Below are 22501 nucleotides of genomic sequence, written 5' to 3'. Positions count from 1 at the left end.
CGGCCATAGCCGTCATCATCAATATGTATAGTCATAATCGGACACACTCTGTGTCCGACACAGTGATCCATCAGTGGCTACACAGCCACTAATCCAATTAACATGATGGTGGACGTTGGCGTAGACACCAGGCGCCTGACCGCTGCACGACCCGTTCACCCAGCTCGCCAAGCCTGCAATGTAGTGAACACCATCCTCCTTGCAGATCAGCGGCCCGCCAGAATCTCCCTGTAACACACAGAACCATATGGACCACCCTGAAGACACACAGAACCATATGGACCACCCTGAAGATACACAGAACCATATGGACCACCCTGAAGATACACAGAACCATATGGACCACCCTGAAGACACACAGAACCATATGGACCACCCTGAAGATACACAGAACCATATGGACCACCCTGAAGGCACACAGAACCATATGGACCACCCTGAAGACACACAGAACCATATGGACCACCCTGAAGACACACAGAACCATATGGACCACCCTGAAGACACACAGAACCATATGGACCACCCTGTAACACACAGAACCATATGGACCACCCTGAAGACACACAGAACCATATGTTACCACCCTGAAGACACACAGAACCATATGGACCACCCTGAAGACACACAGAACCATATGTTACCACCCTGAAGACACACAGAACCATATGGACCACCCTGAAGACACACAGAACCATATGGACCACCCTGAAGACACACAGAACCATATGGACCACCCTGTAACACACAGAACCATATGGACCACCCTGTAAGACACAGAACTATATGGACCACCCTGTAACACACAGAACCATATGGACCACCCTGTAACACACAGAACCATATGGACCACCCTGAAGACACACAGAACCATATGGACCACCCTGAAGACATACAGAACCATATGGACCACCCTGTAACACACAGAACCATATGGACCACCCTGTAAGACACAGAACTATATGGACCACCCTGTAACACACAGAACCATATGGACCACCCTGTAACACACAGAACCATATGGGCCACTATGCTCGATAACAGGCTTGATAAGCCCAAAGCTTATTGATACCGGGTACTCGATAAGCCCAAAGCTTATTGATACCGGGTACTCGATAAGCCCAAAGCTTATTGATACCGGGTACACGATAAGCCCAAAGCTTATTGATACCGGGTACTCGATAAGCCCAAAGCGTATTGATACCGGAGGTACTCGATAAGCCCAGAGCTTATTGATACCAGAGGTACTCGATAAGCCCAAAGCTTATTGATACCGGAGGTACTCGATAAGCCCAGAGCTTATTGATACCAGAGGTACTCGATAAGCCCAGAGCTTATTGATACCAGAGGTACTCGATAAGCCCAGAGCTTATTGATACCGGAGGTACTCGATAAGCCCAAAGCTTATTGATACCAGAGGTACTCGATAAGCCCAGAGCTTATTGATACCAGAGGTACTCGATAAGCCCAAAGCTTATTGATACCAGAGGTACTCGATAAGCCCAGAGCTTATTGATACCAGAGGTACTCGATAAGCCCAGAGCTTATTGATACCGGAGGTACTCGATAAGCTTGTTCTTTTTGGGGGGAATCTGTTATGGAGCTCCATCCCTACTCCTGGCAGTGGTGACTGCCAAAAGAGTGAGCGACCTACATGCACTTTACCATGGGAGAGAGAGATGCATGACTGAGGTCCACTGGGGGTAACTCTCTCTGGGGTAGTTATGAAGACCAATCTTTGTCCTGTTTCCCCAGGAATCATAGCGCCCCCTGTGTCCCCAGGAATCATAGCGCCCCCTGTGTCCCCAGGAATCATAGCGCCCCCTGTGTCCCCAGGAATCATAGCGCCCCCTGTGTCCCCAGGAATCATAGCGCCCCCTGTGTCCCCAGGAATCATAGCGCCCCCTGTGTCCCCAGGAATCATAGCGCCCCGTGTCCCCAGGAATCATAGCGCCCCCTGTGTCCCCAGGAATCATAGCGCCCCCTGTGTCCCCAGGAATCATAGCGCCCCCTGTGTCCCCAGGAATCATAGCGCCCCCTGTGTCCCCAGGAATCATAGCGCCCCCTGTGTCCCCAGGAATCATAGCGCCCCCTGTGTCCCCAGGAATCATAGCGCCCCCTGTGTCCCCAGGAATCATAGCGCCCCCTGTGTCCCCAGGAATCATAGCGCCCCCTGTGTCCCCAGGAATCATAGCGCCCCCTGTGTCCCCAGGAATCATAGCGCCCCCTGTGTCCCCGTGGAGCCTGCCTGCTCTCACAGTGCTATCAAATGTGAAAAAAGGAAGAAAATAAATCTGGTCTCGGTCTGGCTTTCGGTGGACTCGACTACAACAGTAACGCACGCACGCACACACACACACACACACACACACACACACACACTTACAGTACAGAAGTTGACTTTTCCCATGGTGTCTTCTGCACAGATCATGGTGTTGTCGACTTGCAGGGCTCCATAGACATCCCTACAACGCTGCTTAGACATCAGGGTAACGTCTCCTTGGGACATTCTGAGTGGATGGTTAGCTGAGGGACAACCACACACAGACAGGTGGTCAGAACACACAGACAGGTGGTCAGAACAACACAGACAGGTGGTCAGAACAACACAGACAGGTGGTCAGAACACACAGACAGGTGGTCAGAACAACACAGACAGGTGGTCAGAACACACAGACAGGTGGTCAGAACAACACAGACAGGTGGTCAGAACAACACAGACAGGTGGTCAGAACAACACAGACAGGTGGTCAGAACAACACAGACAGGTGGTCAGAACCTGTATTTTTTTTCTTTTTAAAACAAGGTTTATATGTAAAGAACCCAAACACGTTTTTCACTGAACTATTCTATGTTCTGCGTGAACAGACATCGTTATTATGATCTTATTGTGAAACATACCTGTTTTAAGTCGATTTCCTGTTATTTTGTGATTTGAGCCAAATCCTGCTCTTCCACCCAACGCATGTTGTGCTTACCGTGCTTGCTGCCCAAGGCAAGCACGGTAAGACGTTGCCATAAATTATTAATCCAATTCATAATAATACGTTTGGGAACTCAAATCTCCCTGCCATAGAGTTATAATACTGTATCTCCCGCAAATCGATTGAATAGTCTCACGTAATACGTGATGTATTCAATGTGCAACTTCTCAGTCTATCGTTGCTGAAAAGGCAGAGCTAAAAGCTCACAACGCGGTGCAACCAGACGCGTTGTGAGCTTGTAGACTGGCTATTTTTGGTGCGTGACACCGCCGTACGATGATGTATACATTTCACTTTTAAAGTGACGGTACACAATGAACATTTCCCTCTGTCTGTTAGAAAGGTACTGTATAAGGCCTATAGTAGTCTTGGTTGGTTAAAATAAAGAGATTATTAAAATATAATAAGCATATATATATATATATATATATATATATATATATATATATATATGCATATTATGTGTGTGTGTGTGTGCGTGTGTGTGTGTGTGTGTGTGTGTGTGTGTGTGTGTGTGTATACACAGTATGTAATGTGTATACACCTTAGAACTGTTTGACATACAAACTCTCACAACTGGCCAATAAAAATAAGGTTCTGTTCTTTCCACAAAATAGCAAATGCTCGATAGTGGGCTCGATAAGGACACGGCTCAATAAGCCTGCTCGATACGGTGATCGTTATCAATAAAACCTGTTTTTGGAGCTAAAAGGACTATTGCTAAAAATGCATTGTTGAATTGTTTACATCCTGTTCAGTTATGGTAGCCAATATGGAAGGACGGTAAATGAAAGAAACGTATTTCTGCAGCAAAGGCACACAGTGCTAATGATAATGCCCTTACCTACAGCAGAGTTTGCTACTATTTCTGTAAAGTGTTGAAAATGAAAAGTTAGAATTTGTACTTGGCAAAGGAAGGTATTTGATTGTATTTCATACATTTTGGATAAAAAGGGTCTTTATTTCATGTCATTATTATATTACACTTAAAAAAGGGTTAAAAGGAGGTATTTCATTACTTTTGGAGTTAAAAACAGCTGTTAAAAAGGAAAAACTAGTTCATTATAATAAGTGCATGGTGATGTTAAAGTCATCAATTAATTGTAATGTGATTACAGTAATTCTAATTTCTGACTGATTGTCAAAACCATTTAAAAGGAATTGTACTGTTTTGAATATGCTAGTTACATTTGGAGCTAATGTGAGCTACAGCAATTGTATGGACACATATGTGTAATACTAACAGAGTATTTAGTTTTGTGTTCTTTATTTTCTTGTCAGTTCTTACGGTGGTTTATGGACTTAAATTCAGTCTTAACCGGCCACGCAAGTCCCCTAACCTCATATCAGTCTTAACCGGCCACGTAAGTCCCCTAACCTCATGTCAGTCCCCTAACCTTATATCAGTCTTAACCGGCCACGTAAGTCCCCTAACCTCATATCAGTCTTAACCGGCCACGTAAGTCCCCTAACCTCATATCAGTCTTAACCGGCCACGTAAGTCCCCTAACCTCATATCAGTCTTAACCGGCCACGTAAGTCCCCTAACCTCATATCAGTCCCTTTATTTAGAGATAAGTGCATTTCTTTAGTTTAAGGTGTGATTAGTGGTAGTCAGTGGTTGGATACGTACCATCTATAGTTTAAGGTGTGATTAGTGGTAGTCAGTGGTTGGATACGTACCATCTATAGTTTAAGGTGTGATTAGTGGTAGTCAGTGGTTGGATACGTACCATCTTTAGTTTAAGGTGTGATTAGTGGTAGTCAGTGGTTGGATACGTACCATCTATAGTTTAAGGTGTGATTAGTGGTAGTCAGTGGTTGGATACGTACCATCTATAGTTTAAGGTGTGATTAGTGGTAGTCAGTGGTTGGATACGTACCATCTATAGTTTAAGGTGTGATTAGTGGTAGTCAGTGGTTGGATACGTACCATCTATAGTTTAAGGTGTGATTAGTGGTAGTCAGTGGTTGGATATGTACCATCTTTAGTTTAAGGTGTGATTAGTGGTAGTCAGTGGTTGGATACGTACCATCTTTAGTTTTGCCCCATCCAGAGATCACACACTGCTTTCCATCGGGGAAGATCTTGTTTGGCAGACAGGCAGTTTTAACATAGCTGGTTCCATTGGCACAGAATGCTCCGTTGGTGAAACTCAGCTGGAGTAATGCTGACACAGTAAACACAATAGTTACATAACATTAGCATTAGTGAGGCGTAGGAGGTGCCCGGCCAGGAGTCAACCCACAGTAGTCCCTCCAAGTGCCGGATGGCCTGCCCAGTACCGGATGGACCGCCCAGTACCGGATGGCCTGCCCAGTAACGGATGGCCCGCCCAGGATACGTCCCAGGTGATGACCTTGGGATACATCACTGAGGATACGTCCCAGGTGATGACCTTGGGATACATCACTGAGGATACGTCCCAGGTGCATCAATGTGATGTCTTTAAGTTCTCTGACTGACATGATGTCATCATTTAGTCTTTAAGCATGCTGTGTGACTGACATACAGTAAATGTATGGACCAATCAGAGACCTACAGTAAATGAATGGACCAATCAGAGACATACAGTAAATGGATGGACCAATCAGAGACCTACAGTAAATTAATGGACCAATCAGAGACATACAGTAAATGGATGGACCAATCAGAGACCTACAGTAAATGAATGGACCAATCAGAGACCTACAGTAAATGAATGGACCAATCAGAGACCTACAGTAAATGCATGACTCACCAATGTCATTACTTCCAGTGCTTTTCCTGAAATCCACATGAATGAAGTCTCTCTCCACGGCGATGACCTGGTCTGACTCTTCATGTCTTCCATTGTCCACTCCCCCCACCACCACCTGCATGTCCATGTCCATGGAGCTGTCACTGGAGAAACAACAGACAGTCAGTCATTAAGACCACCTGCATGTCCATGGAGCTGTCACTGGAGGAACAACAGACAGTCATTCATTAAGACCTCCTGCATGTCCATGGAGCTGTCACTGGAGAGGAACAACAGACAGTCAGTTATCCCAGAGAGACATACATTATTCTGTCTCCAAAACTATGGAATGAACTTCCCATTGCAGTCAGAACTGCCTACTCACTCCCAATCTAAACTATGGAATGAACTTCCCATTGCAGTCAGAACTGCAGACTCACTCCCAATCTAAACTATGGAATGAACTTCCCATTGCAGTCAGAACTGCAGACTCGCTCCCAATCTAAACTATGGAATGAACTTCCCATTGCAGTCAGAACTGCAGACTCACTCCCAATCTAAACTATGGAATAAACTTCCCATTGCGGTCAGAACTGCAGACTCACTCCCAATCTAAACTATGGAATGAACTTCCCATTGCAGTCAGAACTGCAATGGGAAGTCCCAATCTAAAATATGGAATGAACTTCCCATTGCAGTCAGAACTGCAGACTCACTACCAATCTAAACTATGGAATGAATTTCCCAATGCAGTCAGAACTGCAGACTCACTCCCAATCTAAACTATGGAATGAACTTCCCATTGCAGTCAGAACTGCAGACTCACTCCCAATCTAAACTATGGAATGAACTTCCCATTGCAGTCAGAACTGCAGACTCGCTCCCAATCTAAACTATGGAATTAACTTCTCATTGCAGTCAGAACTGCAGACTCACTCCCAATCTAAACTATGGAATGAACTTCCTATTGCGGTCAGAACTGCAGACTCACTCCCAATCTAAACTATGGAATGAACTTCCCATTGCAGTCAGAACTGCAATGGGAAGTCCCAATCTAAAATATGGAATGAACTTCCCATTGCAGTCAGAACTGCAGACTCACTACCAATCTAAACTATGGAATTAACTTCCCATTGCAGTCAGAACTGCAGACTCACTCCCAATCTAAACTATGGAATGAACTTCCCATTGCAGTCAGAACTGCAGAGTCACTCCCAATCTAAACTATGGAATGAACTTCCCATTGCAGTCAGAACTACAGACTCACTCCCAATCTAAACTATGGAATGAACTTCCCATTGCAGTCAGAACTACAGACTCACTCCCAATCTAAACTATAGAATGAACTTCCCATTGCAGTCAGAACTACAGACTCACTCCCAATCTAAACTATGGAATGAACTTCACATTGCAGTCAGAACTGCAGACTCACTCCCAATCTAAACTATGGAATGAACTGAATGGAATGAACACACATAGAATTTAGAGCATCTTACATGCAGTGAGCAGCAGTGAGGACCCAACAGGACGCGATGAGGACGCCTCCACAGTAGTGTCCGAACGGATTTGATGTTTCTTTGCGTCTGCGCTGCAGAGACACCTGCCATGGATGCTCTCCTGGACGGGACAGAGTGCCTTCGATGATCGCAAATGTAATGCCGTTCTGGTCCGTATGCCTGCCACACTGGCCTGGGTCAGATGGAGAGACAGAGCATGAGGACATTTATTTAATTTAACCTTTATTTTACCAGTAAAAACACATTGAGACTGAGACTCTTTTTCAAGTGGGAACTGGCCAAGAGGCAGAAACAAAATGACACTTCAATGCTACGTCGTACATGTCAAATTATACAACAGCCAAATAATACCAGCCATGACATACTTCAAGAAACCTATACAAAACATCTCCAAAATGGTACACTAACAGTGACCGGGCGCAAGAACATTGCGCACAGAGCAAATACACAATGTACATTATAAACAGGGAGAATATAAACATATGGGCCTGCAAGGCTAGTACACATCCGGACATGTGCAGGTGTTGGACTGTACATCTAATATGATGCTTTTGAAACTCCTCAAAGGAACTTTCAAGGGCAATTTTAGTCTGGACTGCAGGTCATTCCACGACCACTAGGGGGCCAAAGAAAGCAAGATTTGAAGGCTGGCACTACACACCAGACACTTGATCTGAGGTGTAGACCGACCAAGTATGGCTTTATAAATGAAAATGATGCCACTGATGCAGCCTGAGAGATGTCAATGAGAACCAACCGACTGTAGCATACAACGAACAACGATGTGTTCTGAAAGGTGAGCTAGTTATGAATCTACAGCATGGTACAGATCAGATAGATATGAATCTACAGCATGGTACAGATCAGATAGATATTAATCTACAACATGGTACAGATAGATATGCATCTACAGCATGGTACAGATCAGATGGATATGAATCTAAAGCATGGTACAGATCAGATATGCATCTACAGCATGGTACAGATCAGATGGATATGAATCTACAACATGGTACAGATAGATATGAATCTACAGCATGGTACAGATATATATGAATCTACAGCATGGTACAGATAGATATGAATCTACAGCATGGTACAGATAGATATGAATCTACAGCATGGTACAGATATATATGAATCTACAGCATGGTACAGATATATATGAATCTACAGCATGGTACAGATCAGATAGATATGAATCTACAACATGGTACAGATCAGATAGATATGAATCTACAGCATGGTACAGATAGATATGAATCTACAACATGGTACAGATAGATATGAATCTACAGCATGGTACAGATCAGATAGATATGAATCTAAAGCATGGTACAGATCAGATATGAATCTACAGCATGGTACAGATATATATGAATCTACAGCATGGTACAGATAGATATGAATCTACAGCATGGTACAGATAGATATGAATCTACAGCATGGTACAGATATATATGAATCTACAGCATGGTACAGATCAGATAGATATGAATCTACAACATGGTACAGATCAGATAGATATGAATCTACAGCATGGTACAGATAGATTTGAATCTACAGCATGGTACAGATAGATATGAATCTACAGCATGGTACAGAGGATCCAGTTTGGCCAAGGTGGAGGAACAAGCAAACCTATAAATGGTATCACCATCAGTCCAACTGAGACAGAAAGAGACCAGTGTTGTTGTCGGGAATGTGGAATATTGTGGCACACTATTACAAACCACTGGAATATATTCAGGCATATTTTCGTGAAACGGACCTACATTTGCGCCCGGGTGATTCTTCAGAGGTTAGTGAAATACTCAGCAGTGAAGCTTATTTGACCGTTTCAATTATCAGCCGTCAACGTGTTAACATTCCGATTGCCCGGGGTTATTTAATCCATTAAATCATAGCGCCTGGCGATTTATAGCAGCGGAGCAGTTTTAGCGACGGACCGGATGTTATTCCGGATGTGGATGTAGCAGCTAAATGTAGCCAAAACACTCGAGAGGCGACAACAACAACGGGAGGTATGATAAATCTACCGCGACTAGCGACGGGACCGCGGTGGGCCGTCTAACACAGGATCTTTTCTTAGAATTGGACGGGATGATTTAGATCAAGAGTTATTAACGTTTCAAGATTTTCGTTCTCGTCTGCTAAACAGGGGGGGGACATTTTCGATGACGTCCCACTGTTGTGCAACAGGCGCTCCTAGGCTGTGGAGCGATGCGATCGGTTTTGATATCAATGAACGTCTTTTGGATAAAACATCGTCCTGGGTGTTACTAATATAAAGGACGGTGAACTTCGTCCTGGGCGCTGGGTGTTCCTAAAAGAAAGGACGGTGAACTTCGTCCTGGGCGCTGGGTGTTACTAATATAAAGGACGGTGAACTTCGTCCTGGGCGCTGGGTGTTATTAATAGAAAGGATGGTGAACTTCGTCCTGGGTGCTGGGTGTTACTAATAGAAAGGACGGTGAACTTCGTCCTGGGTGTTACTAATAGAAAGGACGGTGAACTTCGTCCTGGGCGTTTGGGGTGTTACTAATAGAAAGGATGGTGAACTTCGTCCTGGGTGTTACTAATAGAAAGGACGGTGAACTTCGTCCTGGGCGCTGGGTGTTACTAATAGAAAGGACGGTGAACTTCGTCCTGGGTGTTACTAATAGAAAGGACGGTGAACTTTGTCCTGGGCGTTTGGGGTGTTACTAATAGAAAGGACGGTGAACTTCGTCCTGGGCGCTGGGTGTTACTAATAGAAAGGACGGTGAACTTCGTCCTGGGTGTTACTAATAGAAAGGATGGTGAACTTCGTCCTGGGTGTTACTAATAGAAAGGACGGTGAACTTCGTCCTGGGTGTTACTAACAGAAAAGTTGGTGAACTTCGTCCTGGGTGTTACTAACAGAAAAGATGGTGAACTTCGTCCTGGGCGCTGGGTGTTACTAACAGAAAAGATGGTGAACTTCGTCCTGGGTGTTACTAATAGAAAGGACGGTGAACTTCGTCCTGGGTGTTACTAATAGAAAGGACGGTGAACTTCGTCCTGGGTGTTACTAATAGAAAGGATGGTGAACTTCGTCCTGGGTGTTACTAACAGAAAAGATGGTGAACTTCGTCCTGGGTGTTACTAACAGAAAAGATGGTGAACTTCGTCCTGGGTGTTACTAACAGAAAAGATGGTGAACTTCGTCCTGGGTGTTACTAATAGAAAGGACGGTGAACTTCGTCCTGGGTGTTACTAATAGAAAGGACGGTGAACTTCGTCCTGGGTGTTACTAATAGAAAGGATGGTGAACTTCGTCCTGGGCGGTTTGGGGTGTTACTAATATAAAGGACGGTGAACTTCGTCCTGGGCGCTGGGTGTTACTAATAGAAAGGATGGTGAACTTCGTCCTGGGCGTTTGGGGTGTTACTAATAGAAAGGATGGTGAACTTCGTCCTGGGCGCTGGGTGTTACTAATAGAAAGGACGGTGAACTTCGTCCTGGGCGATCGGGGTGTTAATAATGATAAAACGTTACAACACTGATGAACACTTACCTTCACATGTCAGAGTCAAAGGTGTCCAATTTCCATCTATACACGTCACGTAGTGGTGTCCTCCGGTCGAGGTGTATCCCACCATGCAGTCGTAAAACACCTTGGCTTTGGGTGTGTACATGAATTTTTGCGGGCTGATCATGATGCTGTTCATACGGTAGACCTCTGGAGGTACACAGTTGTTTGGACGCAGCGGAGCTGTGGGGAGATGAGCAGCTGTGGAGAGATGAGCAAGATGACTGTATCTGTACATGTGTGTATTGTGTATTGTGTACTGAGTATTTGTATTGTGTACTGAGTATTTTTATTGTGTACTGAGAATTTGTATTGAGTACTGAGTATTTGCATTGTGTACTGAGTATTTGTATTGAGTACTGAGTATTTGTATTGTGTAATGAGTATTTGTATTGTGTAATGAGTATTTGTATTGTGTATTGAGTATTTGTATTGTGTACTGAGTATTTGTATTGTGTATTGAGTATTTGTATTGTGTACTGAGTATTTGTATTGTGTACTGCATATTTAGTCTTCAAAATAAAAGTCCCCGCTGCATCCAACATACAGTATAAAGGGCCTTTCAAACGGGACACGTTGTTGCCTGGGTCAACGGCAGCTCTGCTACAGGTCTGTTCAAGAGGGACACGTTGTTGCCTGGGTCAACGGCAGCTCTGCTACAGGTCTGTTCAAGAGGGACACGTTGTTGCCTGGGTCAACGGCAGCTCTGCTACGGGTCTGTTCAAGAGGGGCACGTTGTTGCCTGGGTCAACGGCAGCTCTGCTACAGGTCTGTTCAAGAGGGACACGTTGTTGCCTGGGTCAACGGCAGCTCTGCTACGGGTCTGTTCAAGAGGGACACGTTGTTGCCTGGGTCAACGGCAGCTCTGCTACTGGTCTGTTCAAGAGGGACACGTTGTTTCCTGGGTCAACGGCAGCTCTGCTACAGGTCTGTTCAAGAGGGGCACGTTGTTGCCTGGGTCAACGGCAGCTCTGCTACGGGTCTGTTCAAGAGGGACACGTTGTTGCCTGGGTCAACGGCAGCTCTGCTACAGGTCTGTTCAAGAGGGGCACGTTGTTGCCTGGGTCAACGGCAGCTCTGCTACGGGTCTGTTCAAGAGGGACACGTTGTTGCCTGGGTCAACGGCAGCTCTGCTACTGGTCTGTTCAAGAGGGACACGTTGTTGCCTGGGTCAACGGCAGCTCTGCTACAGGTCTGTTCAAGAGGGGCACGTTGTTGCCTGGGTCAACGGCAGCTCTGCTACGGGTCTGTTCAAGAGGGACACGTTGTTGCCTGGGTCAACGGCAGCTCTGCTACGGGTCTGTTCAAGAGGGACACGTTGTTGCCTGGGTCAACGGCAGCTCTGCTACAGGTCTGTTCAAGAGGGACACGTTGTTGCCTGGTTCAACGGCAGCTCTGCTACAGGTCTGTTCAAGAGGGACACGTTGTTGCCTGGGTCAACGGCAGCTCTGCTACAGGTCTGTTCAAGAGGGACACGTTGTTGCCTGGGTCAACGGCAGCTCTGCTACAGGTCTGTTCAAGAGGGACACGTTGTTGCCTGGGTCAACGGCAGCTCTGCTACAGGTCTGTTCAAGAGGGGCACGTTGTTGCCTGGGTCAACGGCAGCTCTGCTACAGGTCTGTTCAAGAGGGGCACGTTGTTGCCTGGGTCAACGGCAGCTCTGCTACAGGTCTGTTCAAGAGGGACACGTTGTTGCCTGGGTCAACGGCAGCTCTGCTACGGGTCTGTTCAAGAGTGGCGCAACAACGCAAGCGCGAAAAAAATCTAAGCAGAATCCAGGTCTGGTGAGTCGCGGGGGGGGGTGTGCACGAAACGAGCACGTGCACAACAAATTCACGGGCTCACGTAAATACGCTTGCGTTGTCGCACTGCGACTTCTCCGAGCAAAAGCGCAGGTCTCATTGAAAATGAACTGTAGGCGCGTTTTATCGCTTCACGTTTGAAAGGCCCTTTTGTGTGTAGAGGATATCTGGCTGCACATTTATAGAGTGACAATGTAATGACGCTTAAGACCTCTTTAATTCCAAATTGGCCAAATTGTCAAATATTATGCAAGAAAGAGGCAAACGTGAAAACAGAAAATATACAAGCTGCAACACCTGCTTGTAGATTCGCTATTTTCACAATGTTTATCTGTGGAACGTAGTCAAACTAAATGTAATGCCTACAAATCTGTGCTTGTCAGGTTGGGAGGGGGGGTTGAACTATTGCAGGCATATACTGTAATATACGGTAATATACGGGTGTGATGGTACAATTCGGGAGTTTACCGGAGTTTGTTGGAAAGTTTAATGGGAGTTTCCCTGTAATATACACATCCGTATTCCATGCTTTTTGCGCAGTGTTGAACTATTGTAGATTGTCAGGTTGGGGGTGTATACTATTGTAGATTGTCAGGTTGGGGGTGTATACTATTGTAGATTGTCACGTTGGGAGGGGGGGGGGGGGGGTGTATACTATTGTAGATTGTCAGGTTGGGGGGTGTATACTATTGTAGATTGTCAGGTTGGGGGGGGGGTGTATACTATTGTAGATTGTCAGGTTGGGAGGGGGGTGTTACTAATAGAAAGGATGGTGAACTTCATCCTGGGTGTTACTAATAGAAAGGACGGTGAACTTCGTCCTGGGCGCTGGGTGTTACTAATATAAAGGACGGTGAACTTCGTCCTGGGCGCTGGGTGTTACTAATAGAAAGGACGGTGATCTTCGTCCTGGGTGTTACTAATAGAAAGGATGGTGAACTTCATCCTGGGTGTTACTAATAGAAAGGACGGTGAACTTCGTCCTGGGCGCTGGGTGTTACTAATATAAAGGACGGTGAACTTCGTCCTGGGCGCTGGGTGTTACTAATAGAAAGGACGGTGATCTTCGTCCTGGGTGTTACTAATAGAAAGGACGGTGATCTTCGTCCTGGGTGTTACTAATATAAAGGACGGTGATCTTCGTCCTGGGCGCTGGGTGTTACTAATAGAAAGGATGGTGAACTTCATCCTGGGTGTTACTAATAGAAAGGACGGTGAACTTCGTCCTGGGTGTTACTAATAGAAAGGATGGTGAACTTCGTCCTGGGCGCTGGGTGTTACTAATAGAAAGGATGGTGAACTTCGTCCTGGGCGTTTGGGGTGTTACTAATAGAAAGGATGGTGAACTTCGTCCTGGGCGTTTGGGGTGTTACTAATAGAAAGGACGGTGAACTTCGTCCTGGGCGTTTGGGGTGTTACTAATAGAAAGGATGGTGAACTTCGTCCTGGGCGTTTGGGGTGTTACTAATATAAAGGACGGTGAACTTCGTCCTGGGCGCTGGGTGTTACTAATAGAAAGGACGGTGATCTTCGTCCTGGGCGCTGGGTGTTACTAATAGAAAGGATGGTGAACTTCATCCTGGGTGTTACTAATAGAAAGGATGGTGAACTTCGTCCTGGGTGTTACTAATAGAAAGGATGGTGAACTTCATCCTGGGTGTTACTAATAGAAAGGACGGTGAACTTCGTCCTGGGTGTTACTAATAGAAAGGATGGTGAACTTCGTCCTGGGTGTTACTAATAGAAAGGATGGTGAACTTCGTCCTGGGTGTTACTAATAGAAAGGATGGTGAACTTTGTCCTGGGCGCTGGGTGTTACTAATAGAAAGGATGGTGAACTTCGTCCTGGGCGCTGGGTGTTACTAATAGAAAGGATGGTGAACTTCGTCCTGGGCGTTTGGGGTGTTACTAATAGAAAGGATGGTGAACTTCGTCCTGGGCGTTTGGGGTGTTACTAATAGAAAGGACGGTGAACTTCGTCCTGGGCGCTGGGTGTTACTAATAGAAAGGATGGTGAACTTCGTCCTGGGTGTTACTAATAGAAAGGACGGTGAACTTCGTTCTGGGCGTTTGGGGTGTTACTAATAGAAAGGATGGTGAACTTCGTCCTGGGTGTTACTAATAGAAAGGACGGTGAACTTCGTCCTGGGCGCTGGGTGTTACTAATAGAAAGGATGGTGAACTTCGTCCTGGGCGTTTGGGGTGTTACTAATAGAAAGGAAGGTGAACTTCGTCCTGGGCGATCGGGGTGTTAATAATGATAAAACGTTACAACACTGATGAACACTTACCTTCACATGTCAGAGTCAAAGGTGTCCAATTTCCATCCATACACGTCACATCGGAGCGTCCTCCGGTCGAGGTGTATCCCACCATGCAGTCGTACAACACCTTGGCTTTGGGTGTGTACAGGATTTGTGGCGGGCTGATCATGATGCTGTTCATACGGTAGAACTCTGGAGGTACACAGTAGTTTGGACGCAGCGGAGCTGTGGAGAGATGAGCAAGATTACGGTATCTGTACATGTGTGTATTGTGTATTGTGTACTGAGTATTTGTATTGTGTACTGAGTATTTGCATTGTGTACTGAGTATTTGTATTGTGTATTGAGTATTTGTATTGTGTACTGAGTATTTGTATTGTGTACTGAGTATTTGTATTGTGTACTGAGTATTTGTATTGTGTACTGAGTATTTGTATTGAGTACTTAGTATTTGTATTGAGTACTGAGTATTTGTATTGTGTACTGAGTATTTGTATTGTGTAATGAGTATTTGTATTGTGTACTGGGTATTTGTATTGTGTATTGAGTATTTGTATTGTGTACTGAGTATTTGTATTGTGTACTGCATATTTAGTCTTCAAAATAAAAGTCCCCGCTGCATCCAACATACAGTATAAAGGGCCTTTCAAACGGGACACGTTGTTGCCTGGGTCAACGGCAGCTCTGCTACAGGTCTGTTCAAGAGGGGCACGTTGTTGCCTGGGTCAACGGCAGCTCTGCTACGGGTCTGTTCAAGAGGGGCACGTTGTTGCCTGGGTCAACGGCAGCTCTGCTACGGGTCTGTTCAAGAGGGACACGTTGTTGCCTGGGTCAACGGCAGCTCTGTTACAGGTCTGTTCAAGAGGGACACGTTGTTGCCTGGGTCAATGGCAGCTCTGCTACAGGTCTGTTCAAGAGGGACACGTTGCCTGGGTCAACGGCAGCTCTGCTACGGGTCTGTTCAAGAGGGACACGTTGCCTGGGTCAACGGCAGCTCTGCTACGGGTCTGTTCAAGAGTGGCGCGACAACGCAAGCGCGAAAAAAAGTTAAGCAGAATCCAGGTCTGGTGAGTCGTGGGGGGGGGGGGGGGGGGGGGGGTGCACGAAACGAGCACGTGCACAACAAATTCACGGGCTCACGTAAATACGCTTGCGTTGTCGCACTGCGACTTCTCCGAGCAAAAACGCAGGTCTCATTGAAAATGAACTGTAGGCGCGTTTTATCGCTTCACGTTTGAAAGGCCCTTTTGTGTGTAGAGGATATCTGGCTGCACATTTATAGAGTGACAATGTAATGACGTGTAAGACCTCTTTAATTCCAAATTGGCCAAATTGTCAAATATTATGCAAGAAAGAGGCAAACGTGAAAACAGAAAATATACAAGCTCACAACACCTGCTTGTAGATCGGCTATTTTCACAATGTTTATCTGTGGAACGTAGTCAAACTAAATGTAATGCCTACAAATCTGTGCTTGTCAGGTTGGGGTGGGAGGGGGGGTTGAACAATTGCAGGCATATACTGTAATATACGGTAATATACGGGTGTGATGGTACAATTCGGGAGTCAGGTTGGGGGTTGTATACTATTGTAGATTGTCAGGTTGGGGGTGTATACTATTGTAGATTGTCAGGTTGGGAGGGGGGTGTATACTATTGTAGATTGTCAGGTTGGGGGGTGTATACTATTGTAGATTGTCAGGTTGGGGGGTGTATACTATTGTAGATTGTCAGGTTGGGGGTGTATACTATTGTAGAGTGTCAGGTTGGGGGTGTATACGATTGTAGATTGTCAGGTTGGGAGGTGTATACTATTGTAGATTTTCAGGTTGGGGGTGTATACTATTGTAGATTGTCAGGTTGGGGGGTGTATACTATTGCAGATTGTCAGGTTGGGGGTGTATACTATTGTAGATTGTCAGGTTGTGGGGTGTATACTATTGTAGAGTGTCAGGTTGGGGGTGTATACTATTGTAGATTGTCAGGTTGGGGGTGTATACTATTGTAGATTGTCAGGTTGGGGGTGTAAACTATTGTAGATTGGCTGGTTGGGGGGTGTATACTATTGTCGATTGTCAGGTTGGGGGGTGTATACTATTGTAGATTGTCAGGTTGGGAGGTGTATACTATTGTAGATTGTCAGGTTGGGGGTGTATACTATTGGAGATTGTCAGGTTGGGGGTGTATACTATTGTAGATTGTCAGGTTGGGGGTGTATACTATTGTAGATTGTAAGGTTGGGGGTGTATACTATTTTCAATTGTCAGGTTGGGGGGTGTATACTATTGTAGATTGTCAGGTTGGGGGTGTATACTATTGTAGATTATCATGTTGGGGGGGTGTATACTATTGTACATTGTCAGGTTGGGGGTGTATACTATTGCAGATTGTCAGGTTGGGGGGGTGTATACTATTGTAGATTGTCAGGTTGGGGGTGTATACTATTGTAGATTGGCAGGTTGGGGGGTGTATACTATTGTAGATTGTCAGGTTGGGGGGTGTATACTATTGCAGATTGTCAGGTTGGGGGTGTATACTATTGTAGATTGTCAGGTTGGGGGGTGTATACTATTGCAGATTGTCAGGTTGGGGGTGTATACTATTGTAGTATTTTTAAATACAAACATTTTAGTTCACTTACGCCGAACATCTAGAGAGTGTATTGATGACCTCTGGGTTCCATGTGTGTTTTTCACCAGACAGAAGTACTGTCCAGAGTCTGTAGGAGAAACATTGTTCTTCACCAGCTGAGGACCAGTGTAGATAAATCTACGGTCTTTGTACCAAGTGTATCTGGATACTGGTGGGTTGGCTTCACTGCTGCAGGTCAGAGTCACTGTGCTGCCCTCAACAACACCTCCTAGTGGACTCACTGATAATGAGGGCTTTTCTGGAGGGTCTGTGGAGGAATAAACATTGATGCACTCAAATAGCACTGTGCTGTGTATACAGCATTTTACACCAATGAACAATAACAATAATTCATGTGTAACATTACATCAACTTAGGTTAAAATAATAACACTAATGTAATTATTTTAGACACTAAAGTAATCTAAAAACACTTAAAAAGAGCAAGAGAGAAATAATGTATTTCAATGTCTTTTTCTAAAATGAATTATGATGATATTTATGTTCATGCATAGCCAATACACACGCACGCACGCACGCATGCACGCACGCACACACGCACGCACATCATTAATATAATTAGATTGTAAAAACTCACAGTGGATATCAACAGTGACTGGAGGTGAATCGACTGTAGCGATGTCGTTAAATGCCTCACAGTGGTATGTTCCACTGTCACTGGGCTGGACGTTAGAGATGCTCATTGTGTTCTTCTGGGCCACGACCGTGTTGTCTTTGAAAAGGATGTAGCTCTGGATTGGTGGATGTGATCCACTGGCGCTGCAGGTCAAAGTGACTGAGCTTCCTTTGACAACATCTCCTGGTGGATCTAGAGCCAAAAGGACATTCTTGGGACCATCTGTTGGAGAAAGATGTATATCTGTTTTACAGTCCTCTTCATCAGTTGTTTACGTTGTTTACGTGCTTCCTTGGCCCGGACCAACCACTGAGATCTGAGAAACTAGAAATATAATTCACCGGCAACACTGTCTTCTCACTCGGCAGTAAACAAACCAACACACAGTATAAATGTGTACAGGCTATCTGAACATTCATAAAGTGACAATGTAATGATTCTAAAGACCAAATTGTCAAACTTTACCTAAGAAAGAGGCAAACATTGTGAAAATAGGCGATCTACAAACTCACAATGCCTCGCACTGCTTGCAGGTGGGGGGTTGAACTATTGTAGATTGTGAGGTTGGGGGGTGTATACTATTGTAGATTGTCAGGTTGGGGGGTTGAACTATTGTAGATTGTCAGGTTGGGGGGGTTGAACTATTGTAGATTGTCAGGTTGGGGGGGTTGAACTATTGTAGATTGTCAGGTTGGGGGGGGTTGAACTATTGTAGATTGTCAGGTCGGGGGTTGAACTATTGTATATTGTCAGGTTGGGGGGGTGTATACTATTGTAGATTGTCAGGTTGGGGGTGTATACTATTGTAGATTGGCAGGTTGGGGGGTGTATACTATTGTAGATTGCCAGGTTGGGGGGTGTATACTATTGCAGATTGTCAGGTTGGGGGTGTATACTATTGTAGATTGTCAGGTTGGGGGGTGTATACTATTGCAGATTGTCAGGTTGGGGGTGTATACTATTGTAGTATTTTTAAATACAAACATTTTAGTTCACTTACGCCGAACATCTAGAGAGTGTATTGATGACCTCTGGGTTCCATGTGTGTTTTTCACCAGACAGAAGTACTGTCCAGAGTCTGTAGGAGAAACATTGTTCTTCACCAGCTGAGGACCAGTGGAGATAGATCTACGGTCTTTGTACCAAGTGTATGTGTCTACTGGTGGGTTGGCTTCACTGCTGCAGGTCAGAGTCACTATGCTGCCCTCAACAACACCTCCTAGTGGACTCACTGATAATGAGGGCTTTTCTGGAGGGTCTGTGGAGGAATAAACATTGATGCACTCAAATAGCACTGTGCTGTGTATACAGCATTTTACACCAATGAACAATAACAATAATTCATGTGTAACATTACATCAACTTAGGTTAAAATAATAACACTAATGTAATTCTTTTAGACACTAAAGTAATCTAAAAACACTTAAAAAGAGCAAGAGAGAAATAATGTATTTCAATGTCTTTTTCTAAAATGAATTATGATGATATTTATGTTCATGCATAGCCAATACACACGCACGCACGCACGCACGCACGCACGCACGCACGCACGCACGCACGCACGCACGCACGCACATCATTAATATAATTAGATTGTAAAAACTCACAGTGGACATCAACAGTGACTGGAGGTGAATCGACTGTAGCGATGTCGTTAAATGCCTCACAGTGGTATGTTCCACTGTCACTGGGCTGGACGTTAGAGATGCTCATTGTGTTCTTCTGGGCCACGACCGTGTTGTCTTTGAAAAGGATGTAGCTCTGGATTGGTGGATGTGATCCACTGGCGCTGCAGGTCAAAGTGACTGAGCTTCCTTTGACAACATCTCCTGGTGGATCTAGAGCCAAAAGGACATTCTTGGGACCATCTGTTGGAGAAAGATGTATATCTGTTTTACAGTCCTCTTCATCAGTTGTTTACGTTGTTTACGTGCTTCCTTGGCCCGGGCCAACCACTGAGATCTGAGAAACTAGAAATATAATTCACCGGCAACACTGTCTTCTCACTCGGCAGTAAACAAACCAACACACAGTATAAATGTGTACAGGCTATCTGAACATTCATAAAGTGACAATGTAATGATTCTAAAGACCAAATTGTCAAACTTTACCTAAGAAAGAGGCAAACATTGTGAAAATAGGCGATCTACAAACTCACAATGCCTCGCACTGCTTGCAGGTGGGGGGTTGAACTATTGTAGATTGTGAGGTTGGGGGGTGTATACCATTGTAGATTGTCAGGTTGGGGGGTTGAACTATTGTAGATTGTCAGGTTGGGGGGGTTGAACTATTGTAGATTGTCAGGTTGGGGGGGTTGAACTATTGTAGATTGTCAGGTTGGGGGGGGTTGAACTATTGTAGATTGTCAGGTCGGGGGTTGAACTATTGTATATTGTCAGGTTGGGGGGGTGGACTATTGTATATTGTCAGGTTGGGGGGGTTGAACTATTGTAGATTGTCAGGTTGGGCAGGTTGAACTATTGTATATTGACAGGTTGGGGGGGTTGAACTATTGTAGATTGTCAGGTTGGGGGGGTTGAACTATTGTAGATTGTCAGGTTGGGGGTTTGAACTATTGTAGATTGTCAGGTTGGGGGGTTGAACTATTGTAGATTGTCAGGTTCAGGGGTTAAACTATTGTAGATTGTCAGATTAGGGGGGGGATGAACTATTGTAGATTGTCAGGTTGGGGGGTACTAAAGTTATCTAAAAACACTTAAAAAGAGCAAGAGAGAAAGAATGTATTTCAATGTCTTTTTCTAAAATGAATTATGATGATATTTATGTTCATGCATAGCCAATACGCACGCACGCACGCACGCACGCACGCACGCACGCACGCACGCACGCACGCACGCACGCACGCACGCACGCACATCATTAATATAATTAGATTGTAAAAACTCACAGTGGACATCAACAGTGACTGGAGGTGAATCTATTTATTTATTCTTCCCGATCGGCGCTGGTGCAGGCCATGGTCTAGCACCGTATCCATTTTGCTGCGCCAATAGTCGTATTGGCTTCATATGTGCAGTAGCTGCAGTTGCTCTTAGTCTTAACTTGATCAAGTGATAATGTCTCTGCTCTGTTTACGTCATGGCGGCGCCACTGGCCACAGCTATCATGTGGTATCACGCAGGCGAGCCAGGTCAACTTTAGATGTAGAAGTGAGTCTGTCATCTCACCGGAACATCCACCTGACCGCAACAGGAGGCACTGAAGTCAAGGACTTCAAGTACCTGGCTTATGGGTCAGCTCAACTGAGCAAGAAACTGGAACGCACTTGCAATGAAAGAGCTGCCTATAGTCTTCCATCACAAATCAGACAGGCAACAAGTAAATCAGATTTAAAAAATAAATTCAAGAAATAATATATATATATATATATATATAGCAGTTTGTTGTCAAGGACGACACCCAAGTATTTATAGCTCTCTACAACTTCAATTTCTGTGCCCTTAACAGGTACGTAACACAAGGGGACATTCTGTAGGCCAATCAGAGGCGTGACTCCTCCCTCTTTCCCAACGTAACACAAGGGGACATTCTGTAGGCCAATCAGAGGCGTGACTCCTCCCTCTTTCCCAACGTAACACAAGGGGACATTCTGTAGGCCAATCAGAGGCGTGACTCCCTCTTTCCCAACGTAACACAAGGGGACATTCTGTAGGCCAACCAATCAACAAGTCAGTGCTGTTTGAACCAACACATGGGCACGACGTCAACATATGGAGGTACTTAAGAAAGACACAGGAGCTCAAAGCACCAACGAACTGGCCAGATGTATGGAGAACCAGGATGACTGGAAGAACTGGCCAGGGGTTTTGAATCCAGTGTGGTCCTGCGGTCCAGTCCTACCAACCTCACTGGTTGATCTCCTTGTCACTGGAGAGCATGGACAAGAAGATGAAGAAGACTCTGACGAGTTATATGAACACGGTGACTGATAATTAGAGACGTCCCGATACTGTATCGTAGGGCTGTGAATCTTTGGGTCTCCCACGATTCGATTCGATTCCGATTCTTGGGGTCACGATTCGATTCAACTCGATTCTCAATCCAAAATTCAAAAGCATTTTTTTTTTTCAGATTCAAAACGATTCTCGATTCAATACATAGGATTTCATCACAATCTACTCCAGTCTTGAACTGAAGTGACTACAGTAACTTGAAAATGACTGAAGAAAGACATGATGTTTACTGTGATTAGGGTGAGCTTACATTTCATATCACAAACACCATGTAGTGGTAAAATTGATTTTTGGAAATTATGAATCGATTTTGAATCGTTCATAACGGAATCGCGATTCTAATTCGAATCGAATTTTTTCTGACACCCCTACTGTATCGGCATCGGAAAAGTATCGGTATTGGGCCTTATTTGTCATATGG

At 44.9% G+C, this 22501-nt stretch overlaps 1 protein-coding gene across 1 annotated transcript; it reads right to left on the bottom strand.

Moving 5' to 3' along the window:
* Window positions 1-18: 18 nt before the first annotated feature.
* LOC306943876 (hyaluronan-binding protein 2-like) lies at window positions 19-20236 on the bottom strand (the record flags this gene model as incomplete). The annotated part of the gene is made up of 10 exons (XM_079530397.1): window positions 19-228; window positions 2387-2526; window positions 5018-5155; window positions 5726-5840; window positions 5905-5926; window positions 7201-7393; window positions 14868-15065; window positions 18068-18328; window positions 19714-19974; window positions 20218-20236. 10 exons carry the CDS (start codon window positions 20234-20236, stop codon window positions 19-21), a joined length of 1557 nt encoding a protein of 518 aa, XP_079386523.1.
* Window positions 20237-22501: the final 2265 nt, after the last annotated feature.

Source organism: Electrona antarctica (genome assembly GCF_951216825.1).
Source record: "Electrona antarctica genome assembly, chromosome: 2".
Lineage (NCBI taxonomy): Eukaryota > Metazoa > Chordata > Actinopteri > Myctophiformes > Myctophidae > Electrona > Electrona antarctica.
Note: the sequence above shows the minus strand (reverse complement) of the source record. Positions and strands in the feature narration are given on the sequence as shown.